Below are 27,786 nucleotides of genomic sequence, written 5' to 3'. Positions count from 1 at the left end.
GGGAAGTGGTGGAGTTACCATCCCTGGAAGTATCCAAAAACTGTGTAGGTGAGGCCGTCGGTGATATGGTTTAGCGGTGGCCTTGGCAGTCCTGGGGTAATGGTTGGACTTGATGATCTTAAAGGTCTTTTCCAATCTAGTTGATTCTATGATTCTAGGATTCTAAATCTCAACTCTCAGCCTGTCTCCATAGCAGAGATGCTCCGGCCTTTGGAGCATCTTCATGGCCTCCTCTGGACTCACTCCAACAGCTCCGTGTTCTTATGCTGGGGCCCCAGAGCTGGACACAGGACTGCAGGGAGGTCTCACCAGAGCAGAGCAGAGGGGGAGAATCCTTTCTGTCAACTTGCTGGTCACGCTGCTGCTGATGCAGCCCAGAACACGGTTGGTTTCTGGGCTCAAGCACACACTGCTGGGTCATGTTGAGCTTCTTGTCAACCAACATCCCCAAGTCCTCCTCAGTGCTGCTCTCAATCCAGTCTCTGCCCAGCCTGATTTGTGCTTGGGATTGCCCCAACCCAGATGCAAGACCTTGTCCTGCTCTGTCATCTTTGGTACCAACAGGGGTACCCAACACGCTCTGGGAAAGGCTGCAAGTCCTCCTCGATTGGACTTTTTGCCTTTAAGCTGTTGAATTTTTAATATAAAAATCAAAACCTAAAGACTTTTCATGTTTCTATCGTAAGAAATGAAAAATGAATGTTGCCCATAGAAATCTTGGGTTGAAAAGGAGCCCTTGGCGAGCATGGAGCAGTATTTGGGTCCTGGCCATCATGCCTGCAACCATGGGGGCCTCTCTATGAGGGCTTCCTTAGGGAGCAGCAGTGAGCTTCTCACAACTCAAAATGCAATATATTACAAAGTTTTGTGCTGGGCAAATGGAAACAATTGTTCTGGTCTTCTCTGTTCATGACGTTTCTCAACAAAATCCTGTTTTGAATTTTGTATGTCCTGGTTTCAAGAGACCCACGTGCAACATGTTATTTTTCAGATATTCCTTTCTCCTTTCTCGGGGGCGGGGGGGAAAGGCGTTTCAGCTGCAAAATTTGAAATGAAGAGCAGGATCAGCTTGTATTATTTTAATGTAAAAGTGTAGATTTAAGGGATAGAGAGGCAGGAGTGCTTGCCCTGGAAGCTATGGATAGAGCTCCGTGCGATGACGCCTGCAGGGCTGGTGCTGACTTCCCAAGACACTGACTTCCCAAATGGACATCAATGCTGACATCTGGCCACCTCCACCCCCTGTACTCCTATTTGGAGTGACTCTGGGAGGTGTCCTCTAAACTCCCTTCCCGGTGGTCCTGCTATTGCTCTGGTGCCACATCCTTGCTTCTCTGACCCCTTGGGAGGTAGGTGCTCTCCTGGACATGGGACATTGTTGTGTTTGGGGTAAAAAGTGATAAGTTAAGGCCTTTTTAGGGACTTTTTCCTATTGTTTGGATGTGGCTTTCATCCTCAAGGCCTCAGCATTGCTCCAGATAAGGTCTTCAGCTGTGGCTGAGGTCATAGCTCGTCTCCAACACTTGTCTTTTCCTTCCGTTGGATGTCTGATTTTCTCAGGGTACAGGTTTCCAGGCACAGAGGTCTGGAAGCGGAGGGAGGCAAGTGCAGGATGCTGGGGATGGTTTTGGTGTGCCCTATGCCACCAAAAATGGTGGTAGAGAAAGAGCAGAAGACCTGCCAAAGGGATGGAGGCAGGTAAGGTGAACTAGGGAGGCTGGAAAATTAAACAATAATAATGCAAAGAGAGAAAAGAGGCAAAGAAAGGGGAAATCACCAGTGACCCTGCACTGGTGTGGGCAGAGGGGTGGTGGTACCCACTTGCTGAAGCCATGTCCTTCAGCTTTGCTCCATGCAATGCAGTTTTGAGGCAGAGGGTCTGAGCCAGTTTGAAGAGGAGAGTTACATACTGCACATACTGCACTGTCACTTTTGGGGGAGAAGAAATAATACCACATAAGCCACTTGCCTTTCCTGTGTGTGCTCTTGGCTTTTGGCTTTTATCAACAAAAGACTGGGACTTTCTATGTTGATGTCTTCAAAAATCGGAGGCAAAATGCTCTGAATGGGTCAGCTGCCCATCTGCACACTCACTTGCTGGCATCCCCTCTGTTTCAGCAGCTTGCCGGGGTGTTAACTTTTTACTCTGCTCAGCTCCCCTCACCTCCAGTATTGCTCCATGCCTTCCTTCCGTCATGCTGAGCCTGGAAGGAGCTGCACAGTGAGAGCAGCCTGGCCAGCAGCCCCATCCACGGCTGGGTACCACCAGGCTGAGGGACCAGGAAAGCAGCTCTCAGTGATGCAGAATCTGTTCCTATCATCTTGTGCTGCTGGCCATCACGTCCTGCATCAGGACATCCTAGCATTTCATCCATCTTCCAGTCCCAGCGTGCTTTAGCTGCATCCTCCATCCTTTTCCAGCCTTGTGCCTTCCCCACCCCTTCTAATCCTGCAAAGAATCAGTGGCTTCTAGCCAGGAGGTTCGTGTGGCTGTGAAATAGTGGGGCTGAGCTGAGACTGTCACCTCTGCCTGTGCCAAGCTTGGCTGCATGGGGTTGGCATGGGACAGGACTGTTTTCAAAGTGACCACGGTGTTCCCAGGCATCGCAGTGGACATTGGGTCCTGTGCCCGCTGCAGTATCAGTGGTGTTGGGTGACCTGGTTGTAACACACTTATCTCGTGGTTCAAGCTCACTGTCCTAATATTTTTGGAGTGCTGAGGATCTTGCAGGTCCTATAGACTCCAAAGGCACCCAAACATCTCCCTGGATGTCAGAAAATCGGGACATAATTTGAGGAATGCCTTTAAAATAGCTCCTCTCCCTGCTGCAAGAAAAAAAGAAATAACCTGCTTTAATTATGTTTGCAGCAATTAGATTCCAACTGGGGCCGTTGGTGTGCCGGGCTTTTATTATGTGATGGGGATTTATGATGCCCGAGGCTGCCAAAGCCCCCACAGCTGGATCCCAGCAGCCTCAAACAGCAGCAGCGTTGGGGCTCATGTTGCTCCTGATGGTTTATTTTCATGTAGATCTGTCTGTCCAGCTTTATAATGAGATTATGAGCTTAGAGAACCAGGAATTTGCTCTGTCCTTGGTTGTGTTGAGCAGAGGGGATGCCTGGCCCATGATCAGTGCTCTCTGAGAGCATCAGCCTGTCACTGGCACAGCAGAGTCACAGCTGCAATTAATGCTGGAAATAAAGGAAATGGAAATGAACGGGTTAATGTATTCCTCACATGCTCAGGATGGAAGAGCTGAAGAGCTGTGTTTAAGCACATTAACTGAAGTGCTTAGCCGGAATCACTGACACTTTGAAGGAGTTTTGCATCACTGGGATGTGCTACCCCAGACAAGGTGAGCAGGAGCTTTAAGGGATCTATCTACTCCCAGATCCCGGTACTGCAAAGGTGGGAAAGAGAAGGACGCAAGCGTAAAGAAGACAATGATGGTGCATCGTTCTGCTGGTTAATCCTCCTGAATGATGGGCTCAGAGCTGGCAGATAAAACTATTCCAATAAAGCAGGAGGAGAATCCTGCAGCCCAAGTAAAGGATTAGAGCTGAAAGCCTCTAAATGCATCAGTTTATTAAGAGTAGGGAAAAAAAAAGAGATTCCTCATGTTGTGGTACACACCAGCTCCTTCAGGTTTGGATTCATGGGAAGCCCTTCCATCCCTGGAAGGGATTTGGGTGTCTTCCTTGGGAGGGTGCTGATCCTTCGTGATTTAACCATGCAGCAGTGCTGGATGGGAGGCAGGCATTGCTGCTCAGAGGTGGTTTGGGTGGGATGAACTTTGGTTTCTGCTTGAAACAGGGGAAACTGAGGTCCTTGGGGATGAGGTGAGCTGCCCAGGGGGGTCTGTAGCAGGATGCAGGGGTCAGGCATTTTAGGGTTCAAGTCTGTACATTGCTTGAGCATCCAAAACCTGTGTGTGCATGCTCAAAACAGGGTGCATATTGCCTCTTGTTTCCAGGGCTGTGCTAGCAGAAATGAAGATGCAAGCTTTTTCAGTGCTGCCAAACACCAAATGCAATTCAGCTTCCACTTCCAGACAAGTCAGGGGACTGGCTTCCTTGACTCTGAGATCGTCAGAAACAAAGACCACTATTAAGAGAGATGAGTAGTAAACCTTCAGCAGTCCTAGAAACCTTCAGCAGTGCTAGAAACCTCTTGTCTTGCACCTTCAGCATGCACGTCACTGTGCTTAATGGATGTTTATCCCAAGGAAACATCTCTTCCCCTCTGGGCTGGAGTGACATAGACTGGGCAGAGTTCTTTGATAAGCCTAGTGTGTTGATACGTGTATACAGTTGTTTGATAAACATGTATTTAGTGATGCACCTAGGTTTCCAGGTCCTAACAGAAAACACTGTGGGTTGAGGAGCATTTTCCCTTGTCCAGCTGTCATTCCTCTTAAAAACAGTTTGGGCAATTTTCTGCCTCCAGCTCCCAGCAGCACACATGTATTTGGTCCTTGCGATTTTTCTGGCAAATCCCAGGGTGTTTCTTCTGCCATGCAGGGACGTGCAGCTGACAAGGATGCGGCTGCATCCCCTGGACTGTCCAAAACTCACCGCTGCATCCCAGTCTCAGCATCTTTATACCAACAACAAACAGTTAGACAGAAAAAACATTGCTTAATTTTCAGCTATAAGGCTGGATTTGTGGTTCTGGTACCTGCGAAAATCTTGTAAATGGTGTAAAATCAACAGAGGACCACGTTTCAAGTCATTTTTTGGCTAGCCACAGACAGTCTTTTTAATTTTTAATCAAAACCTGCATCGAAGCCGCCCTGTGAGCCTGGACCAAAGCTATTTCCGGACTCCTGGGCTCTTTCACATCCTGCACAGCTGCTAATTTCCTTTGCTAGTGCTAATGGGCACTGACATGCAGTGGGTAATACCCTGTCCCTCTGGCTGTCCCCAGGAGCTTGCATTTTCACGTTTCAGAGCAAAACATCACTGAGGCAAAAAGCATCTGCAATCTGAGACATCCCTGCTTTTCTCTTGCTAAGTGATGCCTGATCAACAAAGCAGGTGTCCACTCCATCAAGTTTTAGCTTCCACTTGCCTCTTTCTGCACTTATTTCACCCAAACCATGTGATTAAACAGTAATTAAACACCTTTTTGCAGATACATCTATAGCCCCAGATGTGCCCAGTCTGGGCTTGTGCTGCCAGTCTCCCAAGTCATTCCTAGCCATCAGGATTTATTCTCAACTGTGTCCTATGGAGACAGGGATGCTGCTCTCCCCATCCTTCCCAGATCATATCCAAAGAGACTAAGGGACTGTCCCAGCCTTCACAGGGAAAAACGATCATGGATATGGAGGAGAAAAAAGAAACAGCCCTGAAACACCAGCAGCATCATGGCTCACTTGCCCATGATCTCTGGCTTCCTCACATCCCACTTGCCACCCACCTTTCGCTACTGGATTTATCCTGAATTCCTTGGCACAGCTGCGCGACATGGCTAGCACCTTTTGGGGGAGTGCGAGGTAAATAACAGGGCCTTTTCTCTGTGTTTTTTGAGCTGGTTTTTTTTCCCAAACGGATTATTCAGCAACACATTATGAATATTTCTGGCAGAGCTTGGGCTGGGCTCCTCCAGCATCCTCACCCGCTCCATGTCAGATGCTCCCCTCCCATCCCATTCCCACTGGCTCCCAACTGACCGGCATCAGTGGTAGGAGCTGCTTTTTTTCTCCAGCAGGTTTCCTTTGGCACAACCCTTTCTGTGTGAATTCCTCCCAGCGGTTATTTCTTAAAGCACTGTCTGAAAAGTTCCAGATTAAATAGTGTAGCTCGTGCTAAACTGGATACACCATTTCCTTCTCAAAATGTTGATTTTGGATGCCTCTTTCTGCAGGCTTCTGCTTAAGATGGGGTTTTCTTTCCTGCTACCAGTAGGTTGTGATCGATAAGTGCCTTTATTTTTTAATAATTAATAAATAATTAGAAATTATGTTATACCTACACAGGACTGAGTGATGAAAAGAAAAGGCTGGAGTCTTTTGGTGTGCATCCTGCATTGCCTGGATGACAAGTAGTCAATATTCTGTTTATTATTGGTAATAATTCAGTAGTACAATGACAATTCTGTAGGCTGAAACTTCCCTTTTCCTTTGCTACAGAGAAGGCAGCTGATGATGAAGTCCAGAAGTCTGACATCTCGTCCAGCAGCCAAGGGGTGATTGAGAAGGAATCTCTGGGACCTCTTCTTCTGGAGGTAGGTGCTATGATGTTGTTACTGATGCTGCTGGGCTCCTTCTACTGCCCAAAACAAAGCAGCACATCAAGAAAGTGAAATACAGAGGAGGAAGGCAATGGGGCCATAGCTGGGATGCTCTAAGCCCAAGTGCATCCCTGGTCTGAGTTGCAGGTAAACTGATGTTGGACCTTCGCTTCAGCAGGTGGTTTGGAAAGCGATTCTTAGCGGGAATCATAGAATCGCAGAATGGTTAGAGTTTGAAAGGACCTTAAGGATCATCCAGTTCCAAACCCCCCTGCCATGGGCAGGGACACCTTCCACTAGACCAGATTGCTCCAAGCCCAGTCCAGCCTGACCTTGAACACTGTCAGGGATGGGGCAGCCACAGCTTCTCTGGGCACCCTGTGCCAGGGCCTCAGCACCCTCACAGGGAAAAACTTCTTCCTCAGATCTCATCTAAGTCTCCTTTTTGTCAGGTTAAAACCATTCCCCCTTGTCTGACCCTACAGACCTTTCTCAAAAGTTCTTCTCCAGATTTCTTGTCAGCCCCTTTAGGCACTGGAAACTGCTCTGAAGTCTCCCTGAAGTCTTCTCTTCTCCAGGCTGAACAAGCCGAGCTCTCTCAGCCTGTCTCCACAGCAGAGGTGCTCCATCCCTCAGAGCACCTTTGTGGCCTCCTCTGGACTCATTCTGGGTGGAAGCCCCTACCACCCTTAGTTTATTTTCCATGTGGGTTGAACCCAAGAAGCCATTAGTGGTTTTGCTGGTCCCCAAGCAATCTGCAACCTCCCATGCCTAAAAACATTCCCCAAATGACTTCCAGCTTCTTCTGGATGCTCAGGCAGGGTTTTCAAACCCAGAAAGGTGAAGATAAGAAGAGCTATTAAAATGCACCTCATTAATTTTTGGGAAGTTTTTCTGCCTCTTGACCTATGTTTTGAGCTTGACTTCCATAAGAAACTTATTTGATAAGGTGATTTAATATTTAAACCATGGATAAATGCCTGGTGTTGCTCCTGGATGAATGGGGCCTCTAGGGGGTGTGCAAGCTGGTTCCCCACTGACTGCTGCCTGGGAGCTCCCCTGCCTCTTCCTGCTCCCCCAGCCCCCCGAAACCAACATTCCTGGGGGAGAAGGGTCCAGGTAGGGTTTACTATCTAGCCTGGGTCTGCTTTTTGGGAATGCAAAGTGCAAAGGCTGGTTGTCTTGGCAACAGCTGGGAATAAGGAAAATTGCAGCCAATCTGCCAGAACCATTTTGACAAAAGATTTCTTTCTTTCTTATCTTATCTTTTTTTTCCTTTTCTTTTCTAAATGCTTCCTGTTTCTTGCACTTAATGTTGCTTTACAGCAAATCTTGATTTTTAGAAACTGCATTGAGTAAGGCCTGGATGCTCTCTCCATCAGAGAAGCTTGTCTGGCACAGGCAAGTTGGAGGATGAGGAGGAGGAGAGGGTGATGCTGCAGGTGCCACTTCTTGGGTATCATGAGTTTCTCCTGTCCCTGCACCACCTCCCACTCCAGGATAAGCTACTCATGACCCAGCAGTGTGTGCTTACAGCCCAGAAAGCCAACCATGTCCTGGGCTGCATCTCTAACAGCATGACCAGCAGGTCAAGGGAGCAACTTAAGATATGTATATCTGGGGCCCCCAGTATAAAAAGGATGTGGAGTTGTGGACTGAGTCCAGAGGAGGCTACGAAGATGCTTCAGGGGCTGGAGCACCTCTGCTATGGAGACAGGCTGAGAGAGCTGGGTTTCTTCAGCCTGGAGAAGAGATTCTATCAGTCTGTGGTTCTGTGATTCTATGATGTGGCTAGATCTGCTTGCAGTATCACAGTCCATCAGAGCGTGCTGTTCATGAGCAGGCTAAATAGGAATTAGACTCCAGGAAAGCCAATCTGCCTGGATGAAACACTTTAGGTGATACATGCTTAAAAGAGTGTAAATCAGCAATCAGCTTTCTCAAGAGCTCCTCACACAAGCACTGGGCTCTGCAGCTCTGAGCTTGTTTCTTAGCACCAGAAGGCATTACCTCTCTGTTCCCACAGCCATGAATTTAAAAACCTTGATGGTGTCCTCATTAAAATAAGCAAAAGATCTCCCCGTGTTGTATGATTTGGTCTGGGTCACACTTGTCCTTCTCCAGTTAATTGCAGGGCTGAATTTGCCACTTGCATCCCAAATACATGAAAAAAATCGTTATTCTGCACAATGCAAAGCCTCTCTCAATTAAGCAAATCAGGCATGTGCTTAATTTCAGCAGCTTGCCAAATTAGCCTTTCTGATTGCTCTAAACCTTGGAAGAGGATTGTTTCTCCTCAGTTGGCACCATCCTTAGTGGTCCTTACCAGAGGAGTTTACAGACCTGAGTGTATAAGCAAATGCACTGTTATTTGACCACTGCTGTAATACAGAGCAGGGATGAAGCCAAGGTGTGAGAGGCAGAGGAATGTTGCCCATGGTCAAGGAGCATCCTGACCTGCTCCAGGACCTGCTGCCCACACACTAACTGAGTTTACTCCCATTGCAGGCCTTGGATGGCTTCTTCTTTGTTGTGAACCGTGAAGGGAGAATCGTCTTCGTCTCTGAGAACGTAACCAGCTACCTGGGTTATAACCAGGAGGAGCTTATGAACACCAGTGTCTACAGCATCCTGCACGTGGGAGATCATGCTGAGTTCGTCAAGAACTTGTTGCCAAAGTCTCTAGGTAAGAAAACCCTTGAGGTGGTTCTTTATTAGCTGGTACTTGGAGAGCACTATCAAAAATGCTGTTGTGCTGGCCTTATAATGTCTTTCATATATAGTATTTCTATATATTATTATTTTTTATACTGTTTACTGTGAAATTCAGAGATATATTCAAGCCACGTAATAATCTGTAAACCTTTGCCTAGTGAAATGCATCCTACCCGTGAGAATTTGCCATGTAATTATAGATATTTTAATATTAGAATAATTAATATTAGATTTTTATAAATAACTGGTGGATGACAATATTCAAGTTATCTTCCCTTTGCCTTTCTCTACTACAAAAACTTTTGCCTTCAACTTTGGCCTGTGTGTGGGAAAAACCAACTCATCTACCAAAAGTGAGGAGCATTATAGAAGCTTTAGGGAAATGATGAGGAAGATTTTGAGGTGTTGATCTGGGGGGACTGAGCCTGTTGGGTTATCCCAGTTCATTTAGGATGTTCTCCTAGCTGGAGGGTGGTTGTTCCCAGCTGGTTTCAGAGCCAATCAGTATTTTGCCAAGCATATAGCATGGGGATATGCTGCACTTTGAGACGTGAGAAGAGGTCACAGTGCAAGCATTGAGCTCTCAGTGGTTCCCTGCACCAGGAAAATGAACAGTTGTGAGGGTGGAAGGAAGCCTCATGTGGTGAAGGCACTGGCGGGGTGTTGGAAGCAAGCGAAGCAGAAGGTTTTATTTCCTGACTGGAGGCAAGCATTCTCTTGGTGGCTGACATGGGTGAGACATCACTTACCCCTCATCCACTCACACCTTTGAAGGGACAAAAGAGGAAGATGAGCCTTTTCCAAGTAGCTTGGGGCTTGGGGTAGTGTGGTTGGGTTTTTTTAATTCACACATGTCTTCCTTCTGGATAAATACAATGATGTCTTAAACCACCTAAATCTATGGACACTCATCACATCAAGCCTACAGATGTTAACGCATCCTTTCCCTGTGATTACCCATTTTAAGGCTGGGTATTTTGTCTTTCCTTGGATGTTACAAGCCCCTCAGCTCTTCTTGTAGATAAGGTTGCATGAAAGCTTCATAATCTTCTGCTGGCAAAATCCCTTGAGTTGCACACAGATATCCATGAAGATGTTGTAGAGGGTTAGAAAAATCAGGCAACTAGTGCCCAGATGTTTTTGGAAAAAGCCAGGTTATAGGAAAAATAAAATCAAAGAAGAATTTGCTGCCAAGTCACCCCAGAAATGAGGAGGAAGCAAAGGAAAAATTAATTTCTATGGAGATGCTCAGCTGGACTTGCTGTAGAAGTCATCACTTCAGAGGGATTTCAAGTAGAACAGCAAGAGGCAGGAGTCTTCCCAAGCTCTGGAAGTGACTCAGAGCCCCCCTGCCTCATTTTCCCTGCCAGTAAGATGGAGATGGTAGCACTTACCAGTGATGTAAGGAGCAATTAATAAATGTCAGCTTGATGACTCTCATAACAATGTGCTGATCTCGTTTGGGATTGTAGGTGCTCTTAGGGCCCATCTGTGAGTGTGGGCCTGGGCATGGGGTCTTCTGCAGGTCTGAAGGAACCCCAGGGGCTGGCAAGGAGGGCTCTGCCCCAGCTCTGCTCTTGGCTCACCCCTGATCTGGTCAATGAGCTGCTTTCTTTCCCAGGCCATCACTTTTCCTTCTGTCCCCTTATCCAAGGGGTCCTTGGGCAGTCAGGAAGGATGTGTGTATGGTGCAGCTCCTAACTCCTTTTCTGTCTTGTTTTTCCATCCTTCAGTAAATGGAGTTCCTTGGCCTCAAGAAACAACCAGGCGCAGCAGCCATACCTTCAGCTGCAGGATGCTGGTCCGGCCACCTGATGACACGGGCGTGGAGAACCAGGAGGCTCGTCAGCGCTACGAGGTGATGCAGTGCTTCACTGTCTCCCAGCCCAAGTCCTTCAAGGAGGAAGGAGAAGGTAGGGGAGAGCATCCTCTGCTTCTGACCCTGTGTTCAGGATGGGGATGGCAGTGTGGGAGGAGGAGCAGGATGGGGACAGTAGTGCAGACAGGAGGAGAACCAGCCACCATCACACAGGGCTGCCTAGCGGGGCTGGTTATTCCTATCTGAGCGCAAATGACACCCAGCATGGTGGTGATCCTGGGGGAGATGCCTGAAGTTCACTATTGGCTTCTCGCTCCCTCTTCGCCTCCAAGCAGACATCCTTCAGCCATCCTGGCCTCTCTGCCTCTCCAGAGCCACCTCTGTGGCTACTTGCAGTTTGTATTCCTTAAGGAAGGAGCAGTATTTTATTACCCACAAAGCCAGTGGGCTGCAGGACATACTCAGCAAGGCACTTGGGTGCCTGACACCCCAGCTTGTACTGGACCACAGTGCTGCCTGCACAGTTTTGGGGCTGAGTCGGCTGCCTGCAGGCAGATCTTCCTGGGGACCCGGGACAGTCAGGGTTCCCTCAGCACTGTGGGGGACATTACCTTCCTGCAAGTGCCCTAACTCTCCTTTCAGTGTCCCAGCTATTCTTTTCCAGTGCATTAGCTGGATTAATCCATTGTGGTTTACACAGGAGATCATGACTGGAAGGAATAAATTATGGTATTTTATGACCAAATACTTTGCCTGAAGCCGGCAGTTGCTGGCTTTTAGTGCTGACTTCTATTGTACAGTACTGACAGATCCAAGAAGCCTTTACAATTAATTTCTCCAAGCACTGGAAACCTCTTTTCCAGCAAATTTTATAGAGTTTAGACAGAGCCTATTTGCTTTGAAGGGCCAGCGGATTGCTCAGGGTAAACACTTCCAGGGCAGCACATGGCAATCGAGCCCAGCAGCGGTATTTAATTAAAATCTTAAATTGCAGGCGGTAGTTGTAACATCTGATGTTCATGTTGTTGGTCCCTTCTCCTACTTTGGCAGATTTCCAGTCGTGTCTGATATGCATCGCGAGACGATTACCTCGACCGGCAGCTGTTGCCCCTTCCGAATCCTTCGTGACCAAGCAGGACACCACAGGTAACATCCTGGTGGTGCCGGGGAATCCTAGCTCTGGAGGAGTTGTTCGCTGGGGGGAAGAGGCCAAGGGTGCAGTGCAGGACCCCATAGCATGAGCACGGTCCTGTCCTTTCCAAACAGCAGTGCTGCCTGCTAGGACCAATATGGGTGACACGTCAACTGGAGGCACCTCAATCGAGTTTACACCTCAACTGATATGCAGCCCCTCTCTGCTCCCTTGAATATTGGTAGCTGTTAAAGTTGCTGATTGATGAGAATGAAACAGTCATCACCTTTTGGACGTTTCTAACCATTCTGGTGACCTTCTTTCTGATAGTTAATCATCACTGTGGACTTGCCTGCAGCCTTAAAACCCTTAATGAATGTTTTCTCTGCTCACCGCTCCCTGCCCATGGCTGTAAATAGCCAGGAAAACTACTTGGTGTTTCATGTTGAGGGAGAAAGCAGGTGGTAGGTCCTGCTTGGTGACTCCCTGGGTGTGGACAGGGTAGCTGGCAAGGTGTCCTGCCAGGTGGGGACACATCAAGTCTGGGGACTCCAGCCTCAGTGTGCTTCTTGTTGGGTTTCATGCCTGCTTCAGCTGACCAAGGTGTGCTTAGAGATCAGCGCATGCTCCAGAGCAAACTTCTTGAACCTCCAACCTTTTGGAGGACATCTTTGTGTGCTCCTGCCTCTGCTGCCTGATGCCAAATAGGATGTGGGTTCATTTTCCACACTTACGGACCTATTTGTGCTGAGGGACTTCTCATGTGGTCCTTGAGTAATGTGGCTTCTCTCTCTGCCCAGGTAAAATCATCTCCATTGACACCAGTTCCCTGAGGGCTGCTGGCAGGACAGGCTGGGAAGATTTGGTGCGGAAATGCATCTACGCTTTCTTCCAGCCGCAGGGCAGGGAGCCATCTTACGCCAAACAGCTCTTTCAAGAAGGTAAGGAGCTCCTCTTCCCAGCTGGCATGTTCTGCCAAGCATCAGGATCCACAAGGAGAAGCCGAGGCATGATTCTCCTTGCTGGAGAAGTGCTTTCTGGAAAAACTAATGCTGCAATAATAATCACAAAGTGCCAGAGAGAGAGGAGAAAGGGCTGAGTAATGCTGGAGGAGCTCCACCAGCCAGGAGGTTCCCTCTCACCCTTCAGGAAATACAGAATTAAGACGAACAGGAGTTAAATATGCTTTATTTCTTTTTCCTTTGCCATCTTCAAGCACCACCCTCAGTGTCTAAGCAGGAGAAGTGGAAGCTCTTTCAGGAGCATCTTGGCTGTGTCAGCGAGGATGCTCACAACAGGGATGTGGGGAAGGCAGGAATGTAGGAGCAGGAGGTTGCTCGGCCCCTGTAACCTTCCCAGCCTGCTGGACTTCATCAGCTTGTGTGTTGTAGGCTGGTGGTTTTGTTTCTAAGGGTATTGATGTGTTTCTGGTTGTCTCCTTCAGTGATAACACGTGGCACGGCCTTCAGCCCCTCATACCGATTCACCCTGAGCGACGGGACAGTGCTTAGTGCGCACACCAAGTGTAAGCTCTGCTACCCCTCCAGCCCAGAGATGCAGCCCTTCATCATGGGCATCCACGTCATTGACAGGTACGTCCCCAACATGCCGCTACTGAGCTCTGCCTGGGTGGACGATATAGGAATCAAAGGTCCTATTCCATACAGTGGAAGAAGGATCCATTGGTGGTCTGTGGTCCTGGTTTGGAGATGTGGTCCCCATGGGAAACCTGAGGCTGAAAACCAGCATAAAGGCAGCTCTGTTGTTCTTGTTTATTCTTGTTTTGCAAAGAGGTGGCCCCAGGAGTTCAGGTGGAGGTTTGTAGACATACTTCACATTTCTGCCTTGCCCTGGAGAACTTAAAATATCTGGGGAGGGAGAGGCTCTGACAAACTGGCAGGACAGGAGAAGTGAGGCTGTGTACCTGGGTGGTGCTGCAGGAACATGAGGGGGCTGGGGCAGAAGGGAGTGCTGTTGAAGCATGGTTATTCTCCAGCCATGTGGGAATATAAGAGCCAGAGAAGGTGATGCCTTTGGGGTTTAGCCTGTGAGTGCCTGCAATTCTGAGCGTCATCACATTTCTGGAGAAATGCTAAAGCTGCTGCACTCCATCCATGCTACTGAAATAGATCCAGAAGCACTGGCGGAGCGGGAAAGGCTGAGACCACCAGAGCTCCTGTTCTCCAGGCTACAGAGCTCTGCAGCATGGATGGGGGACAGGAGCTGCCTGAGTGACACTAAAGGCTTGGGCAAAGCCTCTTGTGACTTTTCCTCTCCTTTTTGTCTCCTGCAGGGATCATGGCATGCTCTCACCTCAGGAGAACACTAACTCGGCAATGTCCCTTCCCCGGGTCAGCCCCTCGCTGAACCCCAGCATCTCCCCGGGGCAAGGTATGGCCCTGCCGCCTTCCATCCCTCCCTCCAACGGCAGCCTGTTGGGCACCAATGTGAACCAGCAGCCAGGCGCCAGCCTCCACAACAGCAACTCCAACACCAGCCAAACCAGCTTTGGATGTTCACCTGGGAACCAGATAGGAGCCAATGTTGCCTTAAGCCAGGGACAAGCCGGTCCCCAGAACAGTAACCACACACTGAACCTCAATAGCTCCCCCATGAATAGTCCAGGGATTACCCCACCACAGTTCATGTCTCCGAGGCATCGGGTCAGCCCAGGGCTGGTGCCCAGGCCCAGAGTGCCCAGCAATCCCTTCTCACCCACCATGCCCACCATGCACTCTCCCGTGGGCATGGCCAACAGTGGCACTGGGGGCAGCTGTGGGAACAGTGGCAACAGACCCTTTCCCAGTACCCCCATAAACTCTATGCAGGGCCTGACCGAAGGTCCCAGCACACCAGTGGGCTACTCCACACCACCCCCTGTGCTAAGACAGCTCAGCTCCCAGAGCTCACCCAGCCGCCTTGCCATGCAACCCATGAAATCAGAGTCAAAGGACAGCAAAGAGATTGCCTCCATCCTGAGCGAGATGATCCAGTCTGATGGTGGTTCAGGGGATGGCAAACCGCTGGACTCAGGCATGCTGCACACAGGCGACAGGCTTTCGGAGGGGGACAGCAAGTGCTCCCAAGCCACTAGCCATAAGCTGGTCCAGCTTCTGGCCACCACAGCGGAGCAGCAGCTTCGACATGCCGACGCGGACACGAGCTGCAAAGATTCGTTAGTGTGCGCAGGCACCGGGGCCACCTTGGCCTCCAGCAACCCTCCCAGCAGCACGTGCCCTTCATCCCACAGCTCACTGACCGAGCGGCACAAGATTTTGCATAGACTCCTTCAGGAGGGCAGCCCTTCTGATCTTACCAGCCTGGCCATGGAGCATGAGAAGAAGGAGACTGCCTCGAACCCCACCACCACCCCCACGGCTCAGAGCCAGCTGCCGGGCAACCCGGACATCAAACTGGAGCCGGACACTCTGAAGAAAAAAGATGTCAAGGATCACCAGCTCCTGCGCTATCTGCTGGACAAGGATGAGAAGGAGCTTGCTGCAGCTCCGGCACTGAGCCTGGATGATGTGAAGGTGAAGGTGGAGAAGACGGAGCAGATGGAGCCCTGTAACACGGCCCCGGTGCCGCTTGCCAAACCTCCTGCCGCAGAGGAGGTCAAGCTGGAGACGCAGGGCCAGGTGAGTTGACCCATCTGCATCTGTGCTGGTGGGGTGCTCTTGAAAAGTTGTTTTGCAGGCAGTTTCCCCCAAACCTGCTAGCGTACTCCCTCCACAGCAAGGTGGTGGGACTGGGAGAAGTGTGGGGAGATGTCCTGCAACCTTCTGCACTGGTGTCACCTTCTCCAGCGCCAGTGCTGTCCCCTTTTGTACAGATGTTTCATGTTTTGGCAGCACAGTTCTTCAATGCAGTGGTGGGAAGGGAAGGAATAAACTTCACTAAGGTGTATAAAATGAGAAAGAAATGCAGCACATTTCTTTCTGCAGGTGGTGAGCTTTAGTGAGGAGAAGACCACGTGCATATTGCCATGCGAAAAGGTTCTTAATTCTCCACCTTTGGGCACATTCAGGCCTCGTGTCCCAGGGAATTTTCAAACCATTGCCTTCTTGTTGGCTGAGATTAGCAATTATACGGGCCTTTTAGTTATCCTAAAAGTATTATTAAATTGAATAATCCAGTGACATATCTCTGCAATAGAGATTTGGGTGTATAAATATTCATTACCCGCAGCTATGAATAGAAGAGATTTCTTATTTTTGAAAGCCAGGGGAGATGGTAACATGGATAAAGCTGCTTAATCCTTTTTAAGCAAAGAGAAGAGAGTGGCTGACATGAAGAGCGGGGCTGATCACCTGCTTACTGACTGCAGCAAATGAGGCTGCCAGCTTTTGGAGACCGAGGGTGAGGAACAGAGCGCTCGGAGAGCCTCGAACAACAAAGGCACAATAAGTTTCTTAACAAGGTTAAGGGCTTGGGCTGGCTTGGGAGTCACGATCAGTTATCCTACAGGCGAGTGGGAATTACACTCCTCATCTCTGTCTGTAATATACTTTCCTGATGTGATCTGCTTGCTGGATGGTAGGTCCTGCCCCATCATTCAGGCAGCTTGTTTAGCCAGGAGAAGAGAAGGCCAGATCTGGGGAGACCTTAGAGCAGCTCCCAGTGCCTAAAGGGGCCCACAAGAAAGCTGGAGAGGGGCTTTTGACAAGGGTCTGTAGGGACAGGACAAGGGGGAATGGCTTTAACCTGACAGAGGGGAGACTGAGATGAGATTTTAGGAAGAAGTTCTTCCCTGTGAGGATGCTTAGGCGCTGGCACAGGGTGCCCAGAGAATCTTTGGCTGCCCCCTCCCTGGCAGTGTTCAAGGCCAGGTTGGACGGGGCTTGGAGCAACCTGGTCTAGTGGAAGGTGTCCCTGCCCATGGCAGGCGGTTGGAACTGGATGAGCTTTGAGATCCTTTCCTACCCAAACCATTCTGTGATTCTGTCATCTCCCATTTGAGATCCATCATGTAGATTAATGTGCTGTTAGATGAGGAAGACAAAGGCACAAAAAGCATGATGTGCTTGTTTTGGGAGCTTGCAGGTGGGCAGTGAAGCAAGTACCCAAAGGTACCTACCAGTGAGCCAGGTACCTACTGCAGTGGTACAGTGGTACCTTCCTGCAGAAGGCACAGCATCCTCCTGGGAGATGCATGGGGCTCTTGGACAGAGCCACCCCAACCTGCATTCACTGTCAGGGAACATGGTTATAGCCGAAATCAGGCAAAATGCTGGGGCATGGGAAGAGCCCATGCTTGCCTGGTCTCCCAGACGTCCGTGTCTGGGATTCAGTCACAGTGATTCCATGCAGGATTCACTCACAGGCAGGCTCTTTGCTGACCACCAGAGTTGGTTCCAGGTAGTCCATCCCTTGGAGAGGGCAGAAAGCCCTATTAATTAAACGAGGCTGTGCTAGCTAATTGTGCTCAGCTCTTGAACAAGCACACACAGCTTGGCTGACTCGAGCCTGGATGTGTTTATAAGCCCCTCTCCTGCACTGTTAGAAGCAGCCAAACATTTTTAGGCTCCTTTGTGGCTTTTCAGTTCCAAGTTTCCCTCCCCAGGCAGCTGGAGAGCGTCAGGATTATATGTTGGACCATACCGAATGCTTCCAAAGAGTTAATAAAAGAGGCTGGAGAGGAGTCTTAAAATGCATTTTCTGAGGAGTGAACAACCCTTCACTGCTCAGCAGCTAAGGACAGACTTCCATTTCCACGTGCTTTCTGTTACAGGCTGCTTTGGTGCAGTGTGGGGAGGAGGAGCTGCCATTCTAAATAAAATCTAGCACTTGCTAGATTTTTGTTTTCATGTGTGATTATTTTAAGAATCAAAATGTCAATTAGGAGCAACATTAATTGCAGGGCAGGCTCTGCAGCTTGCCTTCAGCTTTGGAGGAATTACTTCCTTTCCAGATTTATCCTATGGAGATACCTTTGGGTTTGCTCAGAGCCCCTGATTGTGGGGTGAGAAAAAAGGGTACTGAGGTAGGGCTGGGGAAAGAGCTAATAGGAATTACAAGTGGTTAAAAAAAAAAAAAACAAAAAAAAAACAGAAAGAAAGGAAAAGAATAAGGAAGGTTTTGGGAGCGCTTCTCATCCTTCTGCTTCAAAACATGAGCTTCAGCTTGGTGAAAAGGAAACTTTTCCTCGGGTCAGACTGTCTTATATCTGCCCTTGAGCACGATGCTGGGGAGCAAGGAGGGCTGCCTGGGCCTGGGGTGCTCCACCACGCATGGACAGTGGAGTCCAGAGAGAAGCTGTGGCTGCCCCATCCCCGGCAGTGTTCAAGGCCAGGTTGGATGGGGCTTGGAGCAACCTGCTCTAGTGGAAAGTGTCCCAGGTTTGCTGGGTGGGTACCACCTGGAAGAATCTCTATCCTCGCCAAACTGATTTCCCGTGTGGGGTATCCTAGGAGCCAGCTGGGTGAGGGATGAAGGGCAGAAGTGAGATGCTCTCCCTCAGTTTAACTTTTGGTTGGCTCTGGTTTTGGAACCTTGTTTCTGCTGGGAGATGGAGTTTTGGGGAAGAAGAAGCTGTTCAGAAATATTCAGCCACTCTGAGCCTCCATCCCTCGCACCATGGCTTTTCTCACCCGTGTGGGGGCAGAAACAGGTCATGGAGATCTGAGTCTTCTTTGAGCAAGGCTGGGTGGCCTGAGCAGCCCCAGCACTGTGTGTTTTCTAGATGTGGAGGAAAAATAGAGTATCCATTGAAATGGGCACAGATTCCAGGTGTAAGTTCAGGTGCTTCAGAAAACAACTAATAAGCACCCTGCTCCCATGTCCTTCATAACCACCTCTTCATCCTCCAACCTCTTCACATACCCAGTGAACAACACAAGAACGTCACTGCTTCTGTTTTATCTCTGCCTAATGTCTGTTCTGGATGCCTACAGCTGCCTCTGTGCCTTTCTTCTCCCTTTGCTTACAAAATAACCTCACTGCTCAGGAGGAGGTGGAGTTGAGGAGATGTATTTCTGTGGATGTCTCCGACTTGTTTCAGTTCTCTTTGTTTTGCAAACTTGAGCTTTAAGGAAATTTTGCTTGGTCGAGAAATTACATTACTTGGAAGAACTGAGACATGCAAACTTCCACTGCAGGGCTTGAATGTGCTGCATTTAAGTCTCTCTGTCAGCCTGGGTTTAGGAGGATATTCTGCTTCTCAGGGCTCTGAGGATAGGATATGATAGAAAGGATATGGGGGGAAAGAAAAAAACTGGTTAGTCCATTACAAATTGTAACATTGATGCTTGCTGCTCGCAGAGCCCTTTTCATCATCAGCGTCATCTAAACATCATTTAATTCACAAAATGCTACTGTAAAATGAAAACAAGCACATGCCCTGTCATGTTTATTAAAAATACCAATTCAACTACCCAGGTGCTACCATGAGACTGTAGGAAAGGGGAAAAAATAGCAGTGAAGCTCAAGAAGGAAATCTGCCATGGTGGGGAGTGTGAGCAGGGTCTCTTAGGTCTTGAATGCTGGACTGGGCTTGTGGTTTCAATGGAGCCACTGTTATTGGAGGGTCCATCCCAAAGTGGAGCTTCCCGTAGACAACATATCTGAGATATAAATTATTTCCAGCTAGGATTTAGGGAGAAACTTCCCCTGATTTCTTCTGGCAAGGGGCAAAGCTGTCACCTTGGTGAGAGATCTTTTATGTCACTCCATCAGCCAGGGAAGTGTGCATACCCAGGATGCTCAAAGCCAGTGGCCTCCCAGCTGTTTATCACAGGCAGAGGCTGTTACCTGCAGCCTTGTGTCTTGGCTGATGTCAGAGCCACTTGTTGAAGCCAGCATCCCAAGTCCTGACAGATTTCTCCATCCTCTCCAGACCAGAACATCATCAATGATCGAGGGAGGGGATTGTCCCCTTCTACTCTGCTCTCATGAGAACCTTCCCTGCAGCTCTGGGGCCTCAACATAGAAGGATGTGGAGCTGTTGGAGAGAGTCCAGAGGAGGCCACAAAGGTGCTCTGAGGGCTGGAGCACCTCTGCTATGGAGACAGGCTGAGAGAGCTGGGCTTGCTCAGCCTGAAGAAGAGAAGGCTCCAGGGAGACCTTAGAGCAGCTTCCAGTGCTTAAAGGGGCTGACAAGAAATCTGGAGAGGGGCTTTTGACAAGGGTCTGTAGGGATAGGACAAGGGGGAATGGCTTTAAACTGACAGAGGGGAGATTTAGGTTAGACATTAGGAGGAAGTTCTTCCCTGGGAGGGTGTGGAGGCCCTGGCACAGGTTGCCCAGAGAAGCTGTGGCTGCCCCATCCCTGGCAGGGTTCAAGGCCAGGTTGGACACAGGGGCTTGGAGCAACCTGGTCTAGTGGAAGGTGTCCCTGCCTGTGGCAGGGGGTTGGAACTGGATGATCTTTAAGTTCCCTTCCAACCCAAACCATTCTGTGATTCTATCAAATGCAAAGTTCTTCCCTAGTGCTATCAAATTTTATGTTAATTACCCTGTGCTAATGGCCAGGCTTTCCCTAGTGCCAGAGGGTGGCTCTTCTGAAAGCAATATGGCTCCTTAGATTTTAAAGCATTTAGCTTCCCTTGAGATATTTTTCTTTTTAGCCAAAGCTCATTTATCTCAACCCCTTTAATCCCAGCCTGCTGCTTTACAGCACTGCTGTTAAAGCCACCGGTGCAAATTCCTTGCCCAGTATCTTTCCCATTTATTTGAGTCCCTGGGCTAAACTTTTTCACTCTTAGCCATGATGAAGGCTGGAAAAGCTGAATGATATTTTACTAACCCATTGAGGGTAATTACATGCCCAAGGCTGGTGCCAGTTTTGGACACTTGTTCCAAAAAGTCACTTCTGTTTCTTAGAAAAGACCATTTTTTAATTATTATAATTGCAGCTTAAGCATATGTATATTAACAAAGCAAATTATCTCCCGTTTTAAATAGCTGGAGGTTAAATATACCGTTAATAATTATGCTAATTGCAGTGTGCGAGCATCTCAAAGCTGCTGCTGAGGACCAGGCTTCAGGGTGAGGACCTGTGTGTGTGTTGGGAACAGTCCATGTTCCCCCAGGCTCTCCCAGGCAGAAGGATGTGGGGCTGGTTCTGTATCCAGGCAAGATGCTTGGAATTTAGGCAAGCAAAGGGATGGGGGAGCAGCACTGAGGAGCTACGTGCATGTGAAAGCAGTGCTTGGTCTCACTGATGCTGTATTTGGGCTGAATCGCCCACCTCTGATTGTTTTCTTTCCTTCCTCAGTTCGCTGCCGAGTTGGAGCAGCTGGACCAGCTCCTGCCCTCGCTGGAGAAGGCAGCTCAGCTGCCCGGCTTGTGCGGACCAGAGAGGAATGAGAGCAGTGTGGCCGGTGTCGCTGTCAAACCTGAGATGCTGGCAGCGCCCCTGCAGCCCAGCACTGCTGCCAGAGCCCCTGCGGGACTCAACAGTATGTGTCCACCCAAAACTGTGTCCCTTCCAGGGGCTGGGAGGGTCAGGTCTTTCCCATCACCAGCTCAGCTGCAGGTGGGTAGGGTACCACCATCCTGGATCCCGCCATGGGGATGCTCTGGGGGACCTGGTGCAAGTCCAGTGATGGTGAGTCCCATGGTACACCTGCAAATAGCCATGATGTAAGAGGAGAGGGACACGGAACATCCAAGACACTTCCTTGGTCACAAGGGAGCAGGCAGGCTCAGGTGGAGGTGTCAGGAACTACTGGAGAGTGTCCAGCAGAGGCCACAAGGATGATCAGGGGTCTGGAGCATCTCTTATGAGGAGGGATTGCGGGAGCTGGGCCTGGTTAGCCTAGAGAAGAGAAGACTGAGAGGGGATCTCATTAATGTGTATAAATATCCCAAAAGTGGGTGCCCAGAGGATGGTGCCAGATTCTTTTCAGTGGTACCCAGCGACAGAACGAGGAGCAGTGGCCATAAACCAGAACACAAGAAGTTTCACCTCAACATGAGGAAGAACTTCTTTACATTGAGGGTGGCAGAGCACTGGAACAGGCTACCCAAGGGGGTCATGGAGTCTCCCTCTCTGAAGACATTCAAAACCCACCTGGATGCATTCCTGTGTAACCTGCTGTAGGTGGCCCTGCCTTGGCAGGGGGGTTGGACTAGATGATAGCCAGAGATACCTTCCACACCACCCGCTTGCTGTGATGGACATCCCCATGCCAGCCCTAAGCCCAGCAGTGCAAGGGATGCTTCCCTATCCCCTTTGGTACTGCAGCATCCCCAGGGCAGCATGTCGGAGCCAGTCCTGGCCCTCTAGGGCTTTTCCCATCCTGTACTTGATTTTTCATGGATATAATTATCTGTCACATCCCCCACATAGCTCTCTACAGCTACTTGACAGGAGGTTGTAGTGAGGTGGGAGTTGGTATCTTTTCCCAAGTAACAAGTGATACAAGAGGAAATGGCCTCAAGCTGCACCAGGGGAGGTTTAGATTGGATATGAGGAAAATTTTCTTCATCGAGAGGGTATTGGAGCAGCCTTCTCAGGGAAGTGGTGGAATCACCGTCCCTGGAAGTGTTCAAAAACCATGTAGATGAGGCCCTCAGTACCTGGCAGTGCTGGGATAAAGGTTGGACTTGATGATCTTAAAGGTCTTTTCCAACCTAGATGATTCTATGATTCTGAGATATCACTGCTGCTACAAATCGCACTGAGTCTTGAATGCTGAAGTGCAGCATCTAGAGCAGAGGGAAGGAGGAGTGAGCAGCAGGGCCCAGTATAAACCAGTTAGCTGCTGGTCCACATCCTACGCAGGGCGGGATGATTGTCCTGTTACTTATTCAGCAAACGGAGATGAGGAGGTTTTGGGTTCCAGCCCAGCACAAAGCCCGCAAGGCAGCTCTGGCAGGCAGGGCTGGGATATTTTCGGAGGACTCAGGTTGCAGAAGCAGAGCCTTTAAAAGGGTAGGAGCATCACAGCAGAAGGAGAAGCAATGTGGTGGTGTGAGCATGGCCCAAATACTGCTGCGAAGTTGGGTGAAGCTGCCCCAGGAGGCTGAGTTGGCAGCGGGCTATCAGGGGGACTGTCCAAGGGCAGCGCAGCATCGCACCAGCAAGCATTGGCTTGCAGGTCTCTAACCCCAAGAAAAACCACTCTGTGAGCAACAGGCGGGCTCTGGAGCAAAGTGCTATGGGCTGAAATGTCACCCTGCCTGTCATATGTCATAGGGTTTTTAATTGGAGTATCAGCTACCAGAAGATGTACAGGGTAGGGCGTGAGAGATGGATGCTGAAAGGGTGATGAGTGACAGCTGTGTTGAGCCCAGAGGCATCAGGGAGCCATGCTGTGCCTCCCCTCCATCAGGGAAATGTCTGGGAAGGGAAAAAGAGCTGTCAGCCCTGTAGCTGTAGCCGTGGACTGATTCACCTCTGAGCTGAATTCACCATTAAGCTTATTGCTCAAGCCTAATTGTTCTTTGCCAAGGACCCTCTTGTCCCAGGGCTGAGATGGTTGATAGCTTCAGCAGCAGGGACACTCATAATGCTCTGACATAAATAAGAGTGGCGCTTATTGCCTTCAGAGGGAAGGGAATCCTGCATCCAAGTTAGAGTAGGGAGGAGGGTGAGCATGTTTGTGGCAGGGGCTGCAGTTGTGAGTTCTTGAAATGCCAACTGCTGCCCTCCTGGGTTACAGTGTCCAAAATAGCAGTTACCACCTAGGAGACCCGCCACGAGCCTCTGCCATTGAGTTTAACTTGTGTGGGAAAGCCATGGGGCACCCCTAAGCGGATCCCCAAGGATTTAGAGGTGCTACTTACGGGGAGAGGGGTTGCCAACAGCCATCGCTGGTGGCCACCCTCTTACAAGGCTGCCTCTTGCATTCATTTTTCAGTTCAATGTGAGCATTTGAGATGTGCCCCCTGATGGCAAACTGCAGCTGAACTTGCAAAAAATTATCTAAATAAAGATTAGAATAATGCAAGGTCTAACAACATCATTTTAGTTGATTTAAAGCCAGCAGGTGATAGATGAGAGCTGCATGGGCAGGAAGCCAGCATGGAGAGCAGCACTGCTGGGGCTCCCCTCCAGCTGCCTGGCGTAAGGGGGGGCATGGTTCCTATGCTGGGGTCATCCCTGGCGGGAGCAGAGCCTGGTTGGTGTGGCTACATCAAGTGAGAGAGCTGTGCTTCAGCCTCTCTAATTCACTGTGGTCCTGATACCCTCCGTTCAGCAGTTTTCAAACCCTGTCAATATATATTAGACATATATAACCCCCAACCTCCTGCCCTTCTTATATCCAGTTGATTATTGTTAATTTTGTGCCCAGCTGATTATTTCAAGCTCTATTACTCTTTTGGGTGCCAGCCCCTTACCTATACACAGCGTGGCACAGGCTGCAGGGAATGCGGTGCTGCCTGGGTGCTGTTGTCACCTGGGGTGGTTCCCTCAGGGTGGCTGCTGCTGACCAAGCCACACGTGGGACTGAGCCTTCAGCTTTAGGTGAGGTGTCATCCCACCATGACATCCTTCTTGCCCTCCAAACTTAACAATGTCCCTCCCTGATGGGGCTAGGATTGATCAGAGGAATGGAGCACCTCTCCTATGAGGAAAGGCTGAGAGAGTTGGGGTTTTTCAGCCCAAAAGGCTGAAAAAGAGCCAAAAGGCTGGAGAAGGGAAGACTCTGGAGAGACCTTGTTGCAGTCTTTCAGTTATTAAAAGAGACCTATAAGAAAAATGGGGAGAGACTTTCTAACAGGATGAGGGGTGGTGGTTTTAAACTAAATGAGGGGAGATTCAGGCTGGATGGGAGAAAAAAATTCTATATAATGAAGGTGATAAAATAACTGGCGCAGGTTGCCCACAGAGGTGGTGGATGCACTGTCCCTGGAGACATTCAAGGCCAGGCTGGATGTGGTTCTGGGCAACCTGATCTAATTGAAGATGTCACTGTCATTGCAGGGGTGTTGGACTAGATGAGCTTTGAAGGTCCCTTCCAACCTTCCAACCCAAACTATTGATTCTATGACTTTGCCGAGCACCTGTGATACTGCAGTGAGCCTTGGGAAGAGATGTGACTTGTGCTGTTTTTTCTTTGTTTTCATGGTGTAATGACTCTCCAGCAATGAACAGTGGGCAGAGCATGCAGCCTGGTCGGACCCCATTTGAGTTCTGCGACCCCATGGAGCCAGCGCAGATGAGGCCGGTTCCTTGTCCTGCGAGCAATGGCAGCAGCCCGCATGCCCGTGGGCCAGCCCAGCAGGGCAGGGGCACAGTGACTGCACCAAACCCCTTCCCACCCGACACAGGTACGAACAGCCACAGGCACGCACTCCTCTCTGCTTTCTCCAGGTCACACTAAGGTTTACCAGGGAGTCCCATGGGAGAAAAGGCATTGTAGGTTGGAGCTCAAGCATCACTGTTCATCAGCAGCTTTTTCCAAGCAGCGAGCTTCCAAACTGTGCTTATTCTTTTCTCTCTGTTCATGTCAATAGAGTTTCAGACAAAGGAAAGACCTTTCTGACCATCTCTGTTCCTGGGAAGGCAGGAGGAGGAAGCTGCATCCCCTTGCCTGTATATGGGGTGGTGGTAGCTCAGGTTCCCCAGGCTCTGGCGGAGGTTTAATTTCCATGAGACTCAGTGCGTGGCTGATGCACTGGGAGAAGAGCTGCAGTAGCACAGTCTCATCTCACCCTGCTGAAATTGGCAGCGGGGAAACACCACAGACCTTGCTGTGAGCCATTTTGGCAGCCTTGGCCCCAGAGGGTTGTGGATGCTGCTTCTTTGCCCTCCTCTGCTTCCCTTGATGCTTCCCTTGATGCATCAAGCAATGCTGAACATGATCTGGAAGAGAGACCTTCCTTGTCACTATTGTCTGTACAACAGCTTGACTGCACATGCAGAAAGCAAATAACCCAGATCTCGTCTTCTCATGATGGTACTGTGGGACTAGAAGAGCTGCTGGATTCATCTGCTCTACCGTCTCTGATGGTGGCTGGGCATGTCACACATCATTTGCCTTGGACTACAGCTCTAGCCCCACTCACTATTTTACATCATCATCACAGAATGGTTTGCGTTGGAAGGGACCTTCAAGATCATCCAGTTCCAACTCCTTGCCATGGGCAGGGACACCTTCCACTAGACCAGGTTGCTCCAAGCCCCTGTGTCCAACCTGGCCTTGAACACTGCCAGGGATGGGGCAGCCACAGCTTCTCTGGGCAACCCGTGCCAGTGTCTCAGCACCCTCAGAGGGAATAATTTCTTCCTAATGTCTAAACTAAACCTCCCCTCTGTCAGTTTAAAGCCATTCCCCCTTGTTCTGTCCCTACAGGCCCTTGTCAAAAGCCCCTCTCCACGTTTCTTTTCAGCCCCTTTAGGCACTGGAAGCTGCTCTAAGGTCTTCTCGGAGCCTTCTCTTCTCCAGGCTGAACAAGCCCAGCTCTCTCAGCCTGTCTCCATAGGAGATGATTTGCCCTTAGTGAAGCCATTGTTGGCTGTCACCACTCACCTCCTTACTGTTCATGTGCCTTAGCATAGTTTCCAGGAGGATCTGCTCCATGATCATGCTGGGCACCATGGTGAGACTGATCAGCCTGTAGTTCTCCAGGTCTTCTTTTTTTTTCTTTTTAAAAATTGGTGTTGTATTTCCCTTTTCCAAGCAGTGGGAACTTCACCAGACTGCCATGACTTCTCAAAGAGGATGGAGAGTGGCTTGTCCATTTCATCCGGCACTTCCCTCAGGACCCACAGATGCGTCTGATCTGTTCCCATAGATTTGTGCATGAAATCAATAAGCCAGAAATCAATGAGCCTGAGGACCATCTCTGGGCGAGCTGAGGCAGGACTGGGGACAGGCTGCACCACACCTGTGCCATGAGCCCCCTGGGCCTGGCTGCCACTGACACTGCCTGTTGCCAAGCAACCTTAAGGCTTTTTTAAAGAAATTTCAGGAAATAGAGAAGTGCTTGACAGGAACTGCTCTGCCAGTGCCTGCGCTGGGATCTGAGCATCCCTGAGCTGGACCAACCTTCATCCCCTTAGGGCTCTTATTTTCACTTTCTTGAAACAACCTCCACATCCTGTGTGGCTCGTAAAACTGGTGGCTCCTTGTGACAACAGTGAAGACATCAGGTACTGGGTATCCACAGACGTTCTCAAGCAAATAACGTGTTTTATTGGGAAAAGAATCAGCACACCTGAACTTGGTTAAAAGAAAAGAGATTTTCATCTTTAGCAACCACCTTCATCAGCATTTCTCTTAGAAACTCAGGGATTTGGGCATAGGGGTGGCCACTGATAGCACATCTCAATGTGACGGATATGCCATCCTGGCCAGAAACATGCTTACCCCTGTGGCTTCCATCTCTCTGGACCTCCATGGGCTGGTCCAGCTGAGATGCTGTTTGATCTTCATTCCCAGTTCCTATTTCAAATGGTTTGACGTAAAGTCTCCAGCCTTATAAATCTCTCTGTCCTGGGCTTGGGCTCCAATTTCTGCTGCAACTTAACTTAATTGCATTGGCTGCTTTCCCTGTGCAAATTAACTTTCTCCAAGAGGCAGAAGATGCTTATGGGTGTGGGCTATTTCTTAAGCTAAAATCTCTGGTAGTAACAATTTGCCTTCAATAAGAAACCCTCTAACTTGACTGAATTTTTAAACTCTCACTAGAAATGTGCTGAAAAGGGAAAGTTTTTAATATCATTGTACATATGGAGTACGCAGGGTCATGTGTGTCTGCTGTGTGTGCAGTATTGGCCTAGATTTTCACCCAGAATTTCATGCTTATAATTAATGGTTAGGAAACCACACCTGATATCTGTAATTTGGGGTTGAAAAGAGCCATAACTGGTGAATCTTGGCACCCCTTTTAGGGATGTTTTAAGACACCGTTGGCATTCTGAGCTTGCCAGGTCCCCATGATAGCACCCAAGTCCTGACCACGTGCTAACCTTTCCTCCCTGCATCCTTATTT

General features: G+C 49.4%; 1 protein-coding gene across 1 annotated transcript in view; it reads left to right on the top strand.

Annotated features, from left to right (window-relative positions):
• NCOA1 (nuclear receptor coactivator 1) overlaps positions 1–27,786 on the top strand; it is a gene marked incomplete at its 3' end in the record, with an annotated part of 63,183 nt that overhangs the window by 22,104 nt on the left and 13,293 nt on the right. Inside the window, exons 3-11 of the mRNA XM_010021278.1 lie at positions 6,135–6,229; positions 8,744–8,921; positions 10,684–10,863; positions 11,820–11,915; positions 12,702–12,842; positions 13,346–13,493; positions 14,195–15,539; positions 21,116–21,299; positions 24,934–25,117. Coding sequence (XP_010019580.1) covers positions 6,135–6,229; positions 8,744–8,921; positions 10,684–10,863; positions 11,820–11,915; positions 12,702–12,842; positions 13,346–13,493; positions 14,195–15,539; positions 21,116–21,299; positions 24,934–25,117 — 2,551 coding nt within the window. The remainder of the gene's footprint in view (positions 1–6,134; positions 6,230–8,743; positions 8,922–10,683; positions 10,864–11,819; positions 11,916–12,701; positions 12,843–13,345; positions 13,494–14,194; positions 15,540–21,115; positions 21,300–24,933; positions 25,118–27,786) is intronic.

The sequence above is a fragment of the Nestor notabilis genome, unplaced genomic scaffold, assembly GCF_000696875.1.
Source record: "Nestor notabilis isolate BGI_N333 unplaced genomic scaffold, ASM69687v1 scaffold339, whole genome shotgun sequence".
NCBI classification, from domain to species: Eukaryota; Metazoa; Chordata; class Aves; order Psittaciformes; family Psittacidae; genus Nestor; species Nestor notabilis.
Note: the sequence above shows the minus strand (reverse complement) of the source record. Positions and strands in the feature narration are given on the sequence as shown.